Below are 18805 nucleotides of genomic sequence, written 5' to 3' on the forward strand. Positions count from 1 at the left end.
TTGTCTTTGAGAATGTTTTATTTCTTGAGGCGCACTAGCCCCTCCCATATACAGCTTTTGTCCCCACACGTCTCAAATATTATTTGCCATTGACAATGAAAGGAGAAATTAGGTAAAATATCCGCCAAATATGACATAAATCTTGTCCCACACGTCTCATATTTGCCATTGACAATGCAAGGAGAAATTAGGTGAAATGTCTGCCAAATATGACGTAATTTAACCAACCAATCACATAAATTCAGTTGTTCATGAGATGATAGAGCGCCCCTCACTTCACACGGGTGTGACCTTTTATTTTTTACACACCATTATAATATTTTTTATATTTTTTAATATACCAGTAAGACGCGCAAACGCAGGAAGCAAACGCAGCACATACATATTTGGGTTTTTTTAAGATTTATTTTTAAGTTATTTTTTTTTAAGTTAAGTTATTTTTAAGTTAAGTTTTTAACTTAGCCATAACCATATAAGGAGTCCCCAAAGCAGCTATACGTCCAAATATGGAGTGTGTTGCATCAATCACAAACAAATCACTCAGCTCCATATATGGGCACAAAGGGGGGGGACATGGACACACAGACAGACATGATCTGCTAGGTCTCATAGTAAGTGCTCATTGCGTTCGCAATCATAATATCCAATTATGGATATATATGCCAATATGTGATGGCACATATTTGCATGTTTATACATATATATTTTCATTATTTATTTTTTATTTTTATTAATTTATTAATGAATATATATAGTTTATATATATAGTTTTGTTTTTAGTTTTTTAGGTTTCTCACCTCACCGGCACAACAACTAAAATCAAATAAATCAAATCTGCATACAGTCTCTTGGGTTTCTTAATGTTGTCATCGGGTGTGATTTTCTCACACCACTTCCTCCTCAGGCCTCCCAACCAAGATCTTTCCTCCTTCTGCAGACTTTCCGCCATCTGCAGACTGGCGGATCATGGTGGAGATTTCATCAAATGTTTTTCCCTTGGTCTCTGGTACCTTGAAGAAGGTGAAGATGAAGAAAGCGATCAGCAAACCGGCGAAAATGAGAAACACATATGGGCCACACCGCTCCGCTATGTACGGGAAGCTTAAGCCCACGATGAAGTTGCTGGTCCAGTTGAACAGACCAGCCACGGCCATGGCTGAGGGCCTCGGTCCCTGGGAGAAGATCTCTGGTGTGATGAACCAGGGGATGGGCCCTGGCCCAATCTCAAAGAATGCCACAAAGGAAAATATGGCCGCAACGCAAACATAGGACATCCACTTCAGCTCGTCCAGAAGTTTAAGACCGATGGTCATAAGAATGGCAGAGCCAGCCATTCCCAGCAGCCCTACCATCTGTAAGGGCCGACGACCAGCACGCTCCACCAAAAACAATGAGACCACAGTGAAAGCTGCGTTGACCAAGCCGACTCCGATAGTGGCATATTTAAACTGTGCCACTTCCGCCTTCTCAAAGATACTGGTGGAGTAAAAGAACACCCCATTGATGCCTGACAGCTGCTGGGAGAGGTGCAAGACAATGGCGATGCAGATGGCCTGGCGGTAGAGGGGTGAGCGGAACAGCTCGAGGACGGTAACCTTCTTCTCCCTCATCATCTGCCTGTTCTCCTCCTTCATCTCCTCCATGTCGACGCTCACGTCTTTGGTGGCACGCAGCTTCCTCAGCACAGTCTGCGCCTCGCTCTCCAGGTTCTTGTTGATGAGCAAGAAGCGGGGACTCTCAAGGAAGAAGGGCATCAGGACGAACTGCAGCAGCGCAGGGACGGCGGTGAAGGCGAGTAGCAACGGCCACAGGGTGGCGTTGCCCATGAGCGACTCCAAGCCCAACACCTGTGCGATCACGATGCCTATGACGATGGCCAGCTGGTGGACGCTTCCCAGGGCCCCTCGGATAGCAGTGGGCGCAACCTCTCCGATGTACATGGGAGCCAAGCCGGAGGCCAGACCACAGTAGATGCCGACCACAAACCGGCCGGCGATCAGCATCTCCCAGGAGCCGGCCAGCTTGGAACAGCCCATGAGAGCTGCAGAGGTGAAGTCCAGGATGTTGACCATCAACATCGAGTTCCTCCTTCCAAAGCGGTCCGCAAACAGTGCCACGGCGAAGGAGCCGATCATGCCGCCGACCAGGAATATGGCGACGGTGACGGCCCAGAGAGCCTTGAGGTAAGGGTCAGGGACGGCCTCCTGGTAGCGCTCGTTCCACGACTCCTTGATGAACGTCTTGATTTTCTCCTCGGGGACATTAATAACCCCAATGTTGTAGCCAAGCAGGAAAGAACCGATTACGGCTATTACCACGCTCAGCATTAGCTGGAACGTCAGTTGCTTTCTGTAATCCATGGCTGTGTCATTATTTGTTGAGAAAGTTAAGAAATGAAGGCTTCTCTGTGATTTATAAAGATGACAACAGCTCTGGAGTCATCATGATCTATGATGTGTCAGAGTGATGTCAGAGTGACAAGGCTGGCCCTCCATTTAAAATTGGCCGGCCAGCGGGCGGACCTCTGACTCGACTGACTGACATCACGTTCATGTCACCATGACAGTACCCAGCTACGCCCCAAATACGGAGTTTGTTGTTTAATCTCAATGTGTAGTAATGTTAGCTCCATGGGTGCAAAAGGGGGGCATGCCCATATATGGACATATACTGATATGCAATCAGTATCACCAGCAATCTCTACATTATGCAGACAAAAACGATTTTCAATAGAATATAATAAAAAATCCAATGATTTCCATCTATAAAAAGTTAATAGTGTAAATGAAATTAGCAGCTCTACAAGCTTGCAGAGCTGCTATTTTTCACTAGTCCCGGGCCAACATCTAAAGTAATTTGTCTTTTGGATCTCAAGCAAAAACGTTTGGGAACCATGCAGTGACCATGCACTGATCTATGACGTCAATCATAGATGATATTGTGATATGTGACGTTATTGTATGAATCATAATGAATGACCCAAATTTGGGCAAGGTTAACACAATCACAGCCCGTAATGATTTATTTTCATTATCAAATTAAATAAACTAGGCCAGTGACACCGGCCTACTTGGGAATGAAGCAAGTCAGGAACTATTTGGGAATGCACACCCCACCCACCCATTGTACAGCGTCAGAGTAGGCCTACATGTTCTGCCTGTCTGTCTGTGTTCATTTTATGCCCATATATAGAGATCCCTGATGTCATCAGCATATGCCTATATAAGTGTATGGACGTGTTGGATCTGTGGTTCAACATATATGGAGGTCCCTGATGACAGCCCCCCCCCCCCAGCTATTCATTTCAATGGAGTCAGTGGCGTTTTGAAGCACTGACTCCAAGTGCATTTTTTAGAAATTATAGAAATTAACCACTTATGCCATTTTCACTTATAGGGGACCCCCGCAGATAATAATGCAGCTGGTAATTAATTGATTTAATCAATTCTTGGTTTTTTTCTTCTTTTTGGCCCATGAAGTTGCAGCGTTGGTGGAGCTTCTTTTCCATCCACCAGCTGTTTAAAACCACCAGGGAGAGACTTCTGCCAGACTGCCGCTCGCAGAAAGAAGCATTTTTTGCAGTCACTTTTATCTTCAATATGTACTTTGCTCAGCCAATGGCTCTGGGGTGATCACTGATCAGCCAATCACAAGCCAATGTTTGTGTTCACACAAACCCGGAAAGCTGGGCATAGGCCCCACCACCAGGTGTATATGTTGCTCAAGTACTGAGGGAGGGTTGAGTACTTTGTCCACCAAATGGACCCGGTCGGTTCCATTTGTACACTCTCAGAGTTATGGGATTTGAGAAACACTGATTTAGTGATGAATGCTTCTTCCTCCACCGTTAATTCTGTTACAAGCCAAGCCACAATCATCATAATGCCTTTATTATTTGTCATTTTCCTCATAATTGTGTTTGATGTGTTTCCAGAGTTTCCCCTGGTTCAGCTTTTCAAATATGGTGTCTCCTGCCTGGTCGAACACCCGCTCGAAGAACACGGCACCAACCATGATGGTTAACGCAAACGTGGACGTTCTCCTGAACAAGTTGTACACAAACCTCTTCGTCAGCATCGTGTTGAAGGACCTTTGTTTCTTTGTTACTTTGTTTCTTTTCCTTTTGGGTTCTTGTACTTTATATAGTATAGTCTTGTCAGTCTGTGATGTGACGTTTTCAACCAATGAGCCAATCTGACCACAATACTGATGGAGTCAGATCTCCATATTAGGCATCCACTATTTTCAGAAATGTTCACATTCTTCATAATGAGTAGCCTATACTTGTGGTACTTTAAGTACTGTAGCCTATTATTGACATTTTGTAGCTACATTAATGGTATTGCTACTTTAATCAGAGTTTTCCTTCCACCACTGCCTGACATGGAATTCCATATTTAGGCATGGGCTGACTCAATGATTCAACCAGACCATCACCATTGACCAGTACATATAAGCAACATGACAAAGTCAGATTCCCACTAATGATCAAGATGGCAGACAGAACAGTTCAAATAGCTGGCAGACCAGTTCCCATAGCCGAGAAGCCAATGATGAATGTGAAACTGTGTGATCTTGGACACTGGCTCCGAGGTCGTGACTTCACTCCAACCGGTGTCATGGCGGCCGCGTGCAGGGGTCACGACAGGTACTACAACAAGTACATCAACGTGAAGAAGGGAGGCATCAGTGGCGTCGCCATGTTGCTTGTTGGCTACGTGGCGATCAGCTACCTCTGGAGTTACGATCACATCAAGCACGACCGATGGAGGAAGTACCACTGAATCTCCGTCACCTTTAACCTTGGATGAGCGGAGACCCCAGGGCTCTATGCTAGTGTATTTTCTGTATTCACTCTACATTAAATATCTTCGCTGAAAGTAGCAGATCTACAAGCTTACGAGCCGCTCCGACAAGCTTACAGAGCGTTGCATGCAGCGTACAGCTTGTTGGAATGAATTGACCTTTAGACTACCTTGGTGATTCTCAACCATTATTGCGAATGCAATGAGCACTTACTATGAGACCTAGCAGATCATGTCTGTCTGTGTGTGTGTGTGTCTGTCTGTCTGTCTGTCTGTGTCTGTCCCGCTATCCAAATATGGAGTATGTTGCATCAGCAATCACTCAGCTCCATATATGGGCACAAAAGGGGCCAGGTCCACTCAGCTCCATATATGGGCACAAAAGGGGCACCATATAAGGAGTCCCCAAAGCAGCTATACGTCCAAAACCCAAATATGTACGAGCTGCGTTCGCTTCCCGCATAATAGCAGATAGTGCAAAGAACCCTTAATTAACATATGGACACTCCCCCAATGCTAAAATATGCTGGCGAGTTGTAAGCCTTGTGTGTGCACTCAGCACAACTTGCATAATATGGATAACGCATAAGGTGGTGGCAGTATGACCTAATTGGGGCATAACGCCTGCATTTTTTACACGTAAAATGGGGCCCAGTGTGCAGTTTGGTGTTGTGTGTGTAACAGACTGTTTGTAATTACAAAGATGCGATTATAATCCATTTCTAATGCTACTTTCAGTGTATGAGTGTGGTCAGGGTTATGCATGTAAATTGACGCCGCTTGGCAGGGGCATACAACCACCATGCACTATTTCTATCTTTCATCACTTGAATACAACACTTTAATGATACAACACTTTAATGATACAACACTTAATTGAGCGACTTTTGGCACATTGTCATTGTCAACAAACAATGTCATGTCATTCATCTAAATGTGGAGGCAACTCTGTTCACATGTCAACACATATAGATGGCAGAGGAAACCATGCAAGGCACATGCTCACTGTGAGCAGTTAGGGCGGGGTTCAGTGTCTTCCTCAAGGACACTTCGACAGAAATACAGTGGGAACCCGGGATCGAAGCGGGAACCTTCCAATTTCCACGTGGCCGATCTACCAATCACTTTATCGACTGCATGTCCATGTCTGTTGATGTTCTAAGCTTGTTGTTCTTGACATTTACTAGTCTGTGATCCACAAAGACTTTCAATTAACACCTTGAATGAGGCAGAATTTTTCAAAAATAATGGTGCGATATAGTGCCAAGCACATGAGGCAGATTTTACTCTGAAAAGCCCCGCATTACTAACACCTACTGTAATAAAAAGGCTTAAAATGTCCTCTCCTCCTTCTCTCTCTAGAAGCGTTTATATTCCAAACGAGATGCTAGGTTAAGTCAGAAATTAAGACAGAACATTGCTGTTTTGATCAAAACCATGGAGAGACTAAAGATTTTTGTTTAGTCGGGCCGTAAAGTGAACGGCAGTGCACATATTTTGTTTTATATGATTAAAAAAGACCTAAAGACGCCTATACACGTCATAGGCACCCCGCGGTTTGAATAGAAGAGACGTGAATACACGTCCATAGTACAAAAGGTGGTTTGGTGCCTTGCTCAAGGACGCTTGAACAGACTGTGCAGGGATTGAACCAGCAGCCTTTAATTTACAGTCCAGTCTAAGCCAACTAATTATTGAATAATTCAGTTCAGTTCAGTTTGGAAAAATGTGAAAGTATATGTTTTGAGTTCTGGGTTTAGTTCCCCGGATTAGTACTACATCCTGTGCAGATGAAGAGAACCTTATCTGAAACTGAGCTGTAGCGTATTGGAAACAAATCCAGAATCTGTGAAATACTTCAATACAGCACACTTAATTCTTGTAGTGGAAAAGACCAAGAGGTGTACGTGAGTCAAAAAAGACAAAAGAAAGAAAATAAAAAGTAATGGTTGAGTCAATTTTGGTCCTACTCTCTCCCTCTCTGGTAAGGACATCACTTCTCCTTCCTCTCTTTTTCTTCAACCAGACTCTTCAGGTGGTCCAGGTGGTACAGGGCTCTGCACACAAACATCAACTGTGTGTTAATCACGTTTCAATGATTCAGTTGCATATATTATGGATTACAACATGCAGTACTTTGCATTAGAACATGGTTTGTTCTGTGAGCATCCGCGTCCGACAATGTCAGAGTTGTCTGTGCAAAATGGCATTAGTTCAACGACCCATTGTTCCATTGCGAATGGGAATGATCAACTTTGTCACATCACAGGTTTACAGGTGTAAAACAGTGGGTGAAATTAGTTTTGGTCTGACAGCATGCATTACAACCTGAATTCCCTGAATACCCATTACAACCTAAATACCCTGATTCAAGCATTTATTTATGTCCCTCATAAACCATCTCCTGATCATCATGGTCCATGATATTTATTTAGACTGATTTATGTATGTTTTAATTCTAACCTTTATCATTATTTTGATAATGAAATTTATGATTTCCCTCTAGCTTCTTTCTACTCCTTTTCTGTTCCTTTCTACCTTTTATTAGAAGTATTATAATTACTGTGTGTGGTGATCAGACCTTACCTCTGTATTGACAGTCCACCAGAATCAACGTCCTTCAACTGGGTCTCACATACCTTCATAAAGAACAATTTAACATACATAACAAATATTAGTACAATAATACTGTATAGTAAAGCTAGCCTAATACTACTACTAATAATACCGTAGTACAAAATGCTAGTAATCCTAGTACAATACTGGTAGTTGCTACTGCTAATAATGCTGGTACAATACTACTACAGTTAGTAATAATGCTATTACAATACTTATCTAATGCTAGTACAATAATACCAGTAAGACGCCCTGAGGGCGAGAAGGGCGGGCGAGGTCAGGTGCACGCATCCGCCTGGGTGACGGCAGACCCAGACTGCTGGGCGAGCACTGGCGCTTTGGCATGGGGGGTCAGATCAACAAATAGAATTAATTCTGTACTGGCCATATATGGAGCGTGTCTTGAGTGTACAGGGTTTGATGAGGTCAGATCAACATATGGAATGTCAGAACAGAAGTACGGGTGTACAGCTTTAGATGAGGTCAGTGTCGTGATCTTCATATACGGGTAGGCTATGGAGATGGCCATATATGGTCGTGTGACGTGTCACGAGGCGTGATGTCACGAGGCGTGACCATATATGGGGCCGTGATGTCACAAGGCGTGACCATATTTGGAGGCGTGGCCATATATGGAGGCTTGGGTGACTAACTAACTGACGGACGGGAGATGCAGGTTTTCATAGTAAATGCTACACAGCATTATAAAATGACTTGGTGTTTAGAGACATGCACACGTTCAACAGCAACGCAGGCAGCTTTGAATACAAAATAGAATTTAATGATTGAGAACACATCAATTTTAGTTTAAACATATCTGGTTAAGTGAAATATCCAGTGGTTCGTTTTCTTTTTTTTTTACTTTCTTGGATGTTATTGTTTTTAGATATTATGGAAGATCATATCTTTGACAAGTGACTATATTTCACTTGTGACATGACTCTAATGGTTTAAGTGTAATAATGCTGCCGCTATCTTATGAGTGCTCACCTGTGAGTGTGCAGCTTGCATGTTGAACAACATGTGTTTGAGGGTCTCGACAGGTCCTGGGTGTTTCCTACCAGCAGTCTGAATGGAACATTTTACACACAATCATTTTAGAGTTTTTATCAGTTTTAGGGATGTCACAATTACAAATGTACAGTAGGTTCACAATTCATTGTGACACAAACAATTGCAATGAACAATTTAATTTTGCTTTGGGCATTACACATTCAAACTTAATACAATAAGGCCACCCATAAGGGGGCTGTATACAGCGGGTGCAGTACGCTCTAAATAGATTCACCTTGACCTCAACTGAGCAATAGTGAAATTTCCTGGCTAACATATTAGCTTCAGCATCCAGCATTCTGCGCTGTCGGTGCATGTCAGCATCATCAAATATAACTCAAATTACTTAAATATACTGTACAAAGACATTCTGAATCTGACCAATGGTGCAACTGGCACCAAAACTATTTAACACGTAATACACTTCATAAAATGACTTAGACCCACTTTAGAAGTGGCGTCCAATGTTTATAATTATACATTTTATCAGTAGTAGTTAGTAGTATTACAATAATTATTCTATGATTATTCCTTCCGCCTACCTGTCCTGCAGTGTCTGTCAGAGTCTGTGTGATGTTTTCATTGTCTATGGCGTCCTCTACTGGTACTGGAGACTTACTGCAAGTTGTAAATATAACTTGTGTTATTTCGATGTTTCTACTACTACTGTACTCTCAGTGTGACCGACAGTGACAGAGATGTTTCTACTACTACTGTACTCTCACAGTGTGACTGACTGTGACAGAGATGTTTCTACTACTACTGTACTCTCACAGTGTGACTGACTGTGACAGAGATGTTTCTACTACTACTGTACTCTCACAGTGTGACCGACAGTGACAGAGATGTTTCTACTACTACTGTACTCTCACAGTGTGACTGACAGTGACAGAGATGTTTATCAACAGCTTTACTCACAAAGTGACAGGATTTTCCCACCAGCGATCAGCACCCAGCAGATCCCCAGCTGTAATAATAAAAATAAATCATCATCATACTGCCGTCCGAGTGTCCGGCAGAAACCTAATCTCTACATTAATGTTTTTGTTTGTTTGTTTGTACATTAACTACATTGACACACAAAAGTAGCAAAAATAGCCAAACATCAGTGGTTTAGATAATTTTTCGAAAATAAAATATAAAATAAGGGAAAGTGGTTAGGTGTGTCTGTGGGGTTTTATGTATACTGAATCAATGCAAAGTATTAACAAGACCTTCTTGTGACTAAGTAATACATTAGAAGAAGCAAAGGTTCATTCTTTTTGTCCCATTTCCTGAAAAGTAACCGTTTTGAACATACAAGTTTTGCATCCAACAGCGACAATATACAAACTGGATAAAGATAGGGAGACTAGTCTCACGTAGCCAGACAACTATTTCACAATCTCCGAACGCCACCTCCCGAAATCCGATTTGTCATTTCAGATTACGAAAATATATTTGATAATATCTATTGATTTTTTAAATTGACATTCTGCGAATAAGCATGCCATATAATATATGGTTTGATTATTTTGATTTATATTAAGATATATTTGCGCAACTGTAAAGTATAGTGTTTGATGTGAAGCACATTGTGCATGAATGTGTGTGAAATGATAGATGGGTTGTAGTTATATTTGGTGTTAAAATGTCTTTCTACCTTGAAAGTCCTGCTCTGAACAACTGTCTCTCTCTACAGTCTGTCTCATCTCCTTCTCACAGCCCTGAAGGACGGACGGACAGACAGACAGACAGACAGACAAATCAGTAATAATAGAGCTAGAAGCTCTCAAGCAGGACTACTTGTTTTATACAGTACTTCACATAATTTATGTTATACTGTTTTTTTATAAATCTTCAAGGTACAACACTGTCTTTTGCTTTCAGTATATGGAGTCAACAGTGTCCATGAGCAAGGCACTAAAACTAAATGGAGCCTCCATGACGACAAACCCTATATGCATTAAGGATAAACATGACGCAACATACACAAAATGTGGGATTGCGGTTTTACCTGTTTGCTCTTCATCACTCCATCCTCCTCTTCTATGTCTCTGAGCCAGGAGGGAGCTGAACATGTGCGTACACACACACACACACACACACACACACACACACACACACACACACACACACACACACACACACAGTGGGTTTCAAAGTGTCCTTAAGTGGGTTCCTCCAAATGGCCCCGTACGGGTCTGTAACTCTGAGAGTGTACAAATGTTTTTTGTATACACTCTCAGAGTTATGGGGGTTTTAAAACAACTTTACACTAAATGGAACAGAGCATTAATTAGTATCACATAGGAAGAGTTATTCTGTGTGAGTCCTCACAAGTATAAAAGTAGTATACAAGTTATAATGAGTTTGTCGACATACCTGTGTGGTCAAGTGCATGAGAAGGGTCAAATGTCATCGGGGTCAGACAGGGGTCGTTCAGCCACACCTGGACACCGTGAGTCTGAGAATTAAATATGACACTATGATTCATAATATGGGAAGTACCATATAATAAGTTCAGTTTTCTAACAATGTTTCTCACCTTAGAATCTCTATGGATAGGACACAATGATTCAGTCTGTCTCAATACATCTAATACTGATCTGAGAGAGAGGAGAGGAGAGATCAAATTAGACCACTAAATAAAGACTGTGGCGTTATCAAATTAAGATATATGATCAGACCCCCAGGGGTCCATTGGGGGGTTCCAGGGGGTCCACAGTAAAAGGATCACAATCATTGTAATCCATGTATATGTTGGATATTCAAAAGTAGAAGATCTACAAGCTTTCAAATCTGCTATATTTTAATGTTTAGGAATTTTAAACATAAGACAAAAATCTTCTCTTTTGGGGGTTTGAGAAATACTGATTTATGGGTCCAGTAGGTTTCCTATGAATAAAGCGTACAGCGAGGTTTAACCCATTTACCTATACGTTGTTTAACCTTTCATGCCGGATGCGACCTCTGTGTCTCATCAAACCGATCGCACAGAAAATAGTATACATGTACGAAATTGAAATTCCGTAGATAAACGAGCCAAAAGTCTGTACAAATGACACTGAAATACCTCCCCATAGACAGTGACGGAGGGGCGCCATCTCTACCCAACTTGAGCCACATGAAGCACCGCACAGTCGTTATGCTGAGCGTTGCGAAGTTCGGTAGCTTCAGCAGAACCGATGGGCACAGAATAGTAAATAATATAAAGCCCGAACCAGCCACGGTGAAATTGCACTTCCGTGTTTGTGAAAGTCACGCCTCCGTCAAACACTAGTATGAACTTTTGGGTCTTTTAGTCGTTTATCTACGGAAATTTCGTACATAATTATATACTATTTTCTGTGAGATCAGGCTGGTTTCTTTTAGTTTTCCCTTACCAGTGTTGCGGACTCTATTTCTTTCTCTTTTTTTAGGAGGCGTCAGGTCTACTGCTTTCCGTTGGGTTGGTATGGAATAAACCTTACTGTTTACTCAATCAGAATTGTAATTGATAAATATACGACACCCATTCCTACCTGTGTTCTCTGTGTCTGGTGGTGGTGTACAACTGGTCCCGGGTCAGACACTGAATACAACCAGGTCTTTTAGCACAGAGGTCAGTCTCGGAGAGCAGGTCTGAGTACAGACAGAACATGACATTATATTGAGACAATAGACCAGAGTTTTTGTTTTACAAAAATAAATCCAGAATCACCCCAGGCAGAGGAAGTGTAGCGCCCAGGATTACATTAGATAATTGACACTGGGTGAAAAAATGGGTTACAAAATCGTGGGATAAAAAAAAAGAAAGTCCAGAATCAAAAACCATGAATGTCTATCTGTGTTGCTGTGGAGCAGGGGTGCCCAAAAGGTAGATCGCGATCTACCAGTAGATCACAAAGGCTGTGCCAGGTAGATCACATAACATGCCCCTAAAGAATATTTAATTTAAATATATATATATATATTTGGCATCTGCCACTTTAATTAAGTTGACTTGATTGATTGACTGACTGACATAGAAAAGGGGCTGTCAGCTCAAACCCATAATGCAATACTTTGTTTTCAAGAGTTTTGCTGTGCACGAAATCCACAAATGTCAGTAGATTACAAATTAAATACAAAAAAACCCTCTAGGCCTACTGTACATAGCCTATTCCATTTCTCCCCTTTCCCATTCCAAGTGAATTTGTCTTAAATGTAATGCCAAAGCCATTTTTAGCAATGCTATTATAATGTTTCCGATGCGTAGATCTTGTTGAGCTGGTCATTTTGAAAGTAGCTCTCAATTCAAAAAGTGTGGGCACCCCTGCTGTGGAGGATGCACTGAATCTGTGTATGTGTGGGGGAGGGAGGGTAGGCACCGGCTTCCCTGATTTTTCACCCTGACCCATCAGCTTTCACGGATTGGCTGAGCTTTGCTTCACGTGAGTGACGGTGTAGTATTGTGTTTACCTTGTATATACTGTAGTGTCTAGAGGGATGAGTCACAGTTTTGTATGTACTAGTGTATAGTATTGTGTTTACCTTGTAAATTATGTGCAGAGGTGAGTGATAGTATAGTATCGTGTTTACCTTGTAAATTGTGTGCAGAGGTGTGAGTGACAGGCAGCGAGCCGTCATAAGGGAGGGTCAGTAGTTCCTCGGTCGTCATGGAGAAGATGTCTGGTTCTCTATGGCGATGGCCTGATAGAAAGTCTAGCTCTGTACTGTTCACACACTCCCCAAAAACTATGTTAAAAATAAAAACACAGCGAGAGTTTAATGAAAAGATGAAGTCAAAATAGTTTATATTAAAACTATGTGTAACAACAGTAACAAAGTAAAAACAGTATTAAACTCATTGGTCTGGCTGATACACAGTATTTAACATTTTTTGTGACAGGTTAAGTAGTAATAGTAGTAGTACTGGTAGTCATAGTATGGTAATAGTAGTATAATACTAGTATAGTAATCTCAGTGTAGCAATAGTAAATTAGTAATACTAGTAGTATTACTATTTATAATGAAATGAGATGGACCCCACGGTGGACCCTCTTGTAATTTATGGTGTCATCCACTCACAGTTAACAGTTTTTGCATTGAGTTGTGCTTGGAATGTACTGTAATTCAGCAAACTGTTAATAAATACATCAAACAATCAGATACGTACAGTGTGTGTCTGTGTGTGATGTCACAGGTAGCTTCAGTCTGCCAGTCTGGTGAGAACTCTCAAAGTCTGAGATGTAAGCTTCCAGAGCCTCTGTCGCCGACTCATAGTCCTGATAGACATCAATCAATTAGTTAGATAATGTTAATCAGTCATATCACTGGATAGTGGATATTATGTACGCATATACTATAGTCCAGGGGTCTTCAACACAGGGTCCGGGACCCCTAGGTGGTCCTCAAGAATAGAGTTACTACAGGAAGGTTGCCAAATCATTGATAGGATTTTCTCTTTACATTAACCACTTGAGCCTTAGCATCCCTATGCTGAGGAGAACTTTAGCCAAAAATAGCCGATCTACCGATAATGCCTCACTCTCTCACCTAATATAGGTACAGTCAAACAAATAATGTTTTCCATATCAAAATTTACGAAGTAATGTATTTAGGAAGGGACATATCGGCATAGGTTAGCAATATCGGTATCGAATCTATATCGGTTTTTGCCAATATTTTATTTTATGTTGAGAATAAAAAGCCTGAAAAGGCCTTTTGTGATGATGAAGGCTGCAGATTCTATCAGTCTTCAAAGGGTCAACAAATTGAAACAATCGGATTATGGGGTATTATCGGGGCAACAGGTGTGACAACCTTGTCTTTGTATGTGATGGTTTTGTCAAGGTATGACGGTAACAAGCTGCCCTTCAGGCGTCCACAACTCCTCAACAGAGACGAGACTCCGGACTCAATGTCTGACATACTGAAAAGAAACATGTTGACATTAATAAGACCATCATTAATTAGTAAGACATTAGTAATGGTGCTCTATCTTGTGATAGCAGTAGTCATTGCTGCGGAGTGCAGCTGTGTCTCCAACTGGTTATTAAACCGAAAAACACATTTTCAGGTGGGTTGCAACTTGCAAGTTTCATCCAATCAGGAGAGAACCCATTCACCAGCAGTGGTGGAAGAAGTTTTACTTAAGTAAAAGTAGCAACTAGCAATACGATATAAATATACTCTGTTACAAGTAGAAGGCTTGCGTTCAAAAGTATTGGCATGAAAATGAAATATACTTAAAGTACTGAAACTTAAGTAAAAGTACTAAAATGTTGGCAGATCTAGAAGACCATGATGCGTTGTGAGCTTGTAGATTGGTTATTTTCATAGCCCATGTATGGGCTGAAGTGGTTAATGTATGTTTTATAATATAATCATTTATATCTGTGCAAAGTAACAGTAGTCCTAAGCCTAACTAAAGATTTCAAATAATTGTAATGGAGTAAAAGTACAATATTTGCCAAATTGCCTCCGAGATGTAGTGGAGTACAAGTATTGAAAATTAGAAATTAAATAAATAGGGGGGGAAATACTTCAATATAGTGTTTAAATTCCAATGTTGTGATTTTTGTCTATTTTGTTCATTGTTTATTCGCACTGTATGATCCGTGTACCTTCTGTATCCTCTCCCGATTGGATGAAATTCATACCTCGACCTGATTAATTAAACGATAGTTTAATGAAACTTATATATGACTAAATCTTAAATGCTCCATTTTATTATGTTCACACAGCTGTGTGATGCTAAGCTAAGAAACGTTCACAAAGACAAAGTTTTAAACTGACCTCGAAATAAACCGACGAAGTCCTTCCTGTCCAGGACCAGGTTGTGGTGTTTGTACTTCATACAACTTTATAAACTTTGAATAAATCAAGTTATGAACAGACCATAGGCTGCTAGGCATACAATAATAACAGTAAAACCACGAGTAAGGTGGTTAAACTTTTAAAAAACAAAACACATCCGTACGTCATTTCCTCTCACACAGGAAGCACTCACTTCAAAATAAAGTGAAAGCAGTGACCTCATAGAGTATATATAGAGTAGTAGAGTATACATATAAAGAGTGACCTACGCAGAAAATAGTGACTTTGCAGTCACGTGCTGTGTGAAAATACATCATTAATTAATTGGGTCATAATCAAAATACCCACAGAATATGATAGTAGTCTACTACTTACTTGATTATGTGAACTTTCAAACTTGATAATGAAACCAATATTTTGTTTATAACTATTAAACAGAGTAAGATTATTTTAATTGTTTTTGGACTGTCATAGGCTCATTATTAGGCCCCATGAAACAAAAGACAACATTGTTGTAAGGATAAATGGAAACTGCAAACCATAACTCACATGGTTCCAGACAGTCCTGCAACTGGTTTGGTGTTCTGAAAACTGTTTGTCAAATATATAAATGGTAAATTAAAACATGGGAAAAACTGAATCCATTCTCTTCGGATCAAATAGTAATCTCAGCAAGGCAGATGGCTTCTTGGTTAGAGTGGGTGACACACACGAAAAGATGAAATTACCTATAGGTTCCATCCTGGAGGCCAATCTTTCCGGTGATAAAATGGCCACCAACGTAATCAAAAAAGTAAATCAAAGAACAAGATTCCTTTACAGGATCTCCTCACTGGTCAACAAAAACACCTTGAAGACCTTGAGCCCTCGTACCCCTGCCCACTTTGACAGGCTGGGATGGCTTAGGGTCGACGACAGAGTACAGCATCTTGCAATGGGTCTGGTCCACAAGATTCGATACACCACCAAGATACCCATGTACCTGTCTAAATACTTTCTTAATGTAAACGAAGTCCACACCCACAACACCAGAGGGAGTGCAACAAACCATGTACAACCCAGATTCGGCACAAACAAGGGTCTAAATTATTTTCGCTCCTATGCCACCAAAATGTGGAACGCCCTACCAACAGTCATTAAGACATGTGAAACCCTTGACTCCTTCAAAACCACTCTCAAGGGCACCTGGATGGCTGCAATTCGAAACTGGCCCCCGTAAAATCCCCCCACCCCTCACTGTATATGTTTCTTTTCCCTTTTTGCTTCCTTTATGATGAATTCAAGTTCTGTTCTACATAGAATTGTCTACGTCTCTAAATGTTTTGCTGAATTGCACAAGGTGGACCTTGTTGTAAACAAGTGTAATGCTTAATTGGGTCGTCCACTCACAGTTAACAGTCTTTGTATTGAGTTTGTGCTTGAAATTTACTGTAATTCTGCAAACTGTTAATAAATATTTCAATCAATCAATCAATCAATGGTTCATTTCTCTGCTGTATGGCCCATTTAACCATATAATGCATTTGGATGGCAAAAATGGCAGATCTGCAAGTTCAGTGTCTTGAATGAGATGTGATGTGTGAGTTTGCATATCTGCTATTTTCCAGCATAGGACCGTTGCATAGTGAAGTATAAACAAGGCTTTAGGATTTAAAAGTCGTTTTTAGAATCCTCATCCTCAGGAGCATATCCACGGATATCCCAAGCCGTGCATATCGACGGCTTCCCAAGCACAGTTACAGTATTGCTGCAGGTGTTGTTATTTCCAAGGCGTTACCTACCTCTATTCATTACTATAGGCTATACTTCAATTACTTCCATAGCTTGGTTGTCATGAGATGATTAGCCCAAGGGCGTTATAAGCGTTATAGTGACCCACCTCTATAAACATTCAATTGAATAACAAATAGCCTACCTGTAATAACACAACAATGACACAGATGACGATGATGAGGCACTTATAGTCTTATGTTATTGAATCCATCTCTCCATCTCATCTCTCTCTACATCCATTCATCCATATCTTTCTATCTATACAAATACGAGAAAGAATCGGGTTATATTTTCGTTTTAAATACCTATTTCTAAGTTTTTAATGAACAATTTCTAAATAGTATCCAGAAAACGAACCATATTCTATGTTTTAATTTACCATTTTTATATTTGACAAACAGTTTTCAGAACACCAAACCGTATTCTGAATACTGTTTGTCAAATACGAAATTAGAATTCAAATGGCCGTAAAATACAAGGACCCCTATGTTTATTATTATATGTAATAATAATCTAGCCAACACCAATTGGGAGTTGGGAGTGGTGTTTGTTGGCTCCTGGATATCCTGGCCACCACAGGGTCATGAGCTCTGCAAAGCTGCTGTCTCACCGAGGTACTGCCAGTGCATCTATAGGTGGCGGTGGTGTGCTTCTTGCCTTTCCTGCCTTTGTCATAGCTTGGCTCCCAGTGCCAGTTTGCTTGCCTCTAGTTCTGGGTGCCAGACGTGGTCGGCAACCTTTTTGACATGAAGTGCCACTATTTTATTTTCTTGAAAGTCAGCGTGCCATATCAACATTAAGTTTAATTATGACACAACACCACATCAAAATAAAATATTACCAACAGATACATTTATACACAACCTTTTTTCCCCCTTGCCTTAATTGGAAATGTTTTCTTTCACATCAGGACAATGATCATTAGACAATAACTCATCTATCTCCCAGACTTCCTCCTCAGTCAGAGTTCAGAGACAGTTTGTTTGATAATGTAAAATTATGTGCAGGATGTGATTTTCATACAGATGTAAGGAGACACTATAATTGACTTCATTTGTACAAAATAATATTGTATTATTGACATTGTAAACCAAAAATCATCTCTTTTACACTTGGCCAGTGTGCCAATGCCCAATGATTACCCCCTTGTGGCAACGTTGTGCATAAGGTTGCTTACCCCTGCCATGGACAGACCACATCAGAAATGTGATCCGTCCATGTGGCACCTAGTGCCATTCGTAGCATTCTTGTGACTCCATCCAGAGCCCTTTCCTGTTGTGCTGCAAGGGTTAATGTCCCAGGCCCATTGCATGTCTCAGTGCCAATGCCCATACTGCAGTACTGACTCCACTACTGAGCTCTGTTTCTTGAAGTATTCATTCTCCTCCCATGACAGATTGCCACACTCCCCTCATTGTTGTAGTATCTTTGACCACATGATGTAATTATGTTATATGTCTCAATGAAATAGTGACACCAACCACTGATAAAAGATTTTACAGGAGTCGTTAATGTTTTCCAGGCCATGGACCCCTTCTGAGAGGGGGGTAGGTATACCATAATGTAGGCCTATATCAACATAATAGCCTATGTTGCAGATTCAAATTTCATATTCAAGATTCATAATTTCCGATACCATAGCTTCAGACTTGCTTGACAGCACTATCAGTGTTATATAAATTAATGTTAATTAATATTAATATGTTAGATTCAACCACTTAACCCCCCTAAACTTTGTAAACTTGACCATTGGCTCTGAAATTGGTCTGCTCTTTTCCCCTATACTACACGAAACC

The 18805-nt window shown here is 40.8% G+C and overlaps 3 protein-coding genes across 4 annotated transcripts; all 3 read right to left on the reverse strand.

The window, feature by feature from the left end:
- Positions 1 to 884: 884 nt before the first annotated feature.
- Positions 885 to 2360, reverse strand: LOC308333253 (solute carrier family 2, facilitated glucose transporter member 1-like; the record flags this gene model as incomplete). The annotated part of the gene is made up of 1 exon (XM_080789523.1): positions 885 to 2360. The coding sequence occupies one exon, from the start codon at positions 2358 to 2360 to the stop codon at positions 885 to 887; it is 1476 nt and encodes a 491-aa protein (XP_080645649.1).
- Positions 2361 to 3891: 1531 nt separating this feature from the next.
- On the reverse strand, positions 3892 to 4077 carry LOC308333262 (cytochrome b-c1 complex subunit 9-like; the record flags this gene model as incomplete). The annotated part of the gene is made up of 1 exon (XM_080789535.1): positions 3892 to 4077. One exon carries the CDS (start codon positions 4075 to 4077, stop codon positions 3892 to 3894), a length of 186 nt encoding a protein of 61 aa, XP_080645661.1.
- Positions 4078 to 5599: 1522 nt separating this feature from the next.
- On the reverse strand, positions 5600 to 15367 carry cUnh18orf54 (chromosome Un C18orf54 homolog). Of its 2 annotated transcripts, none has more exons than XM_080787678.1 (14): positions 15216 to 15367; positions 14241 to 14349; positions 13594 to 13702; positions 13017 to 13172; positions 11978 to 12077; positions 11002 to 11062; positions 10839 to 10905; positions 10471 to 10526; positions 10117 to 10180; positions 9393 to 9441; positions 9017 to 9092; positions 8412 to 8489; positions 7392 to 7444; positions 5600 to 6862 (listed from the first exon to the last, which is right to left on the reverse strand). In XM_080787678.1, exons 1-14 carry the CDS (start codon positions 15332 to 15334, stop codon positions 6799 to 6801), a joined length of 1161 nt encoding a protein of 386 aa, XP_080643804.1. In that variant the 5' UTR covers positions 15335 to 15367; the 3' UTR covers positions 5600 to 6798. The 2 variants fall into 2 exon arrangements, with proteins under 2 accessions (XP_080643804.1, XP_080643803.1); XM_080787677.1 differs by having other exon boundaries at positions 10839 to 10920.
- Positions 15368 to 18805: the final 3438 nt, after the last annotated feature.

The sequence above is a fragment of the Protomyctophum bolini genome (assembly GCF_963924005.1).
Source record: "Protomyctophum bolini genome assembly, chromosome: 2".
In the NCBI taxonomy this organism is placed as follows: Eukaryota; Metazoa; Chordata; class Actinopteri; order Myctophiformes; family Myctophidae; genus Protomyctophum; species Protomyctophum bolini.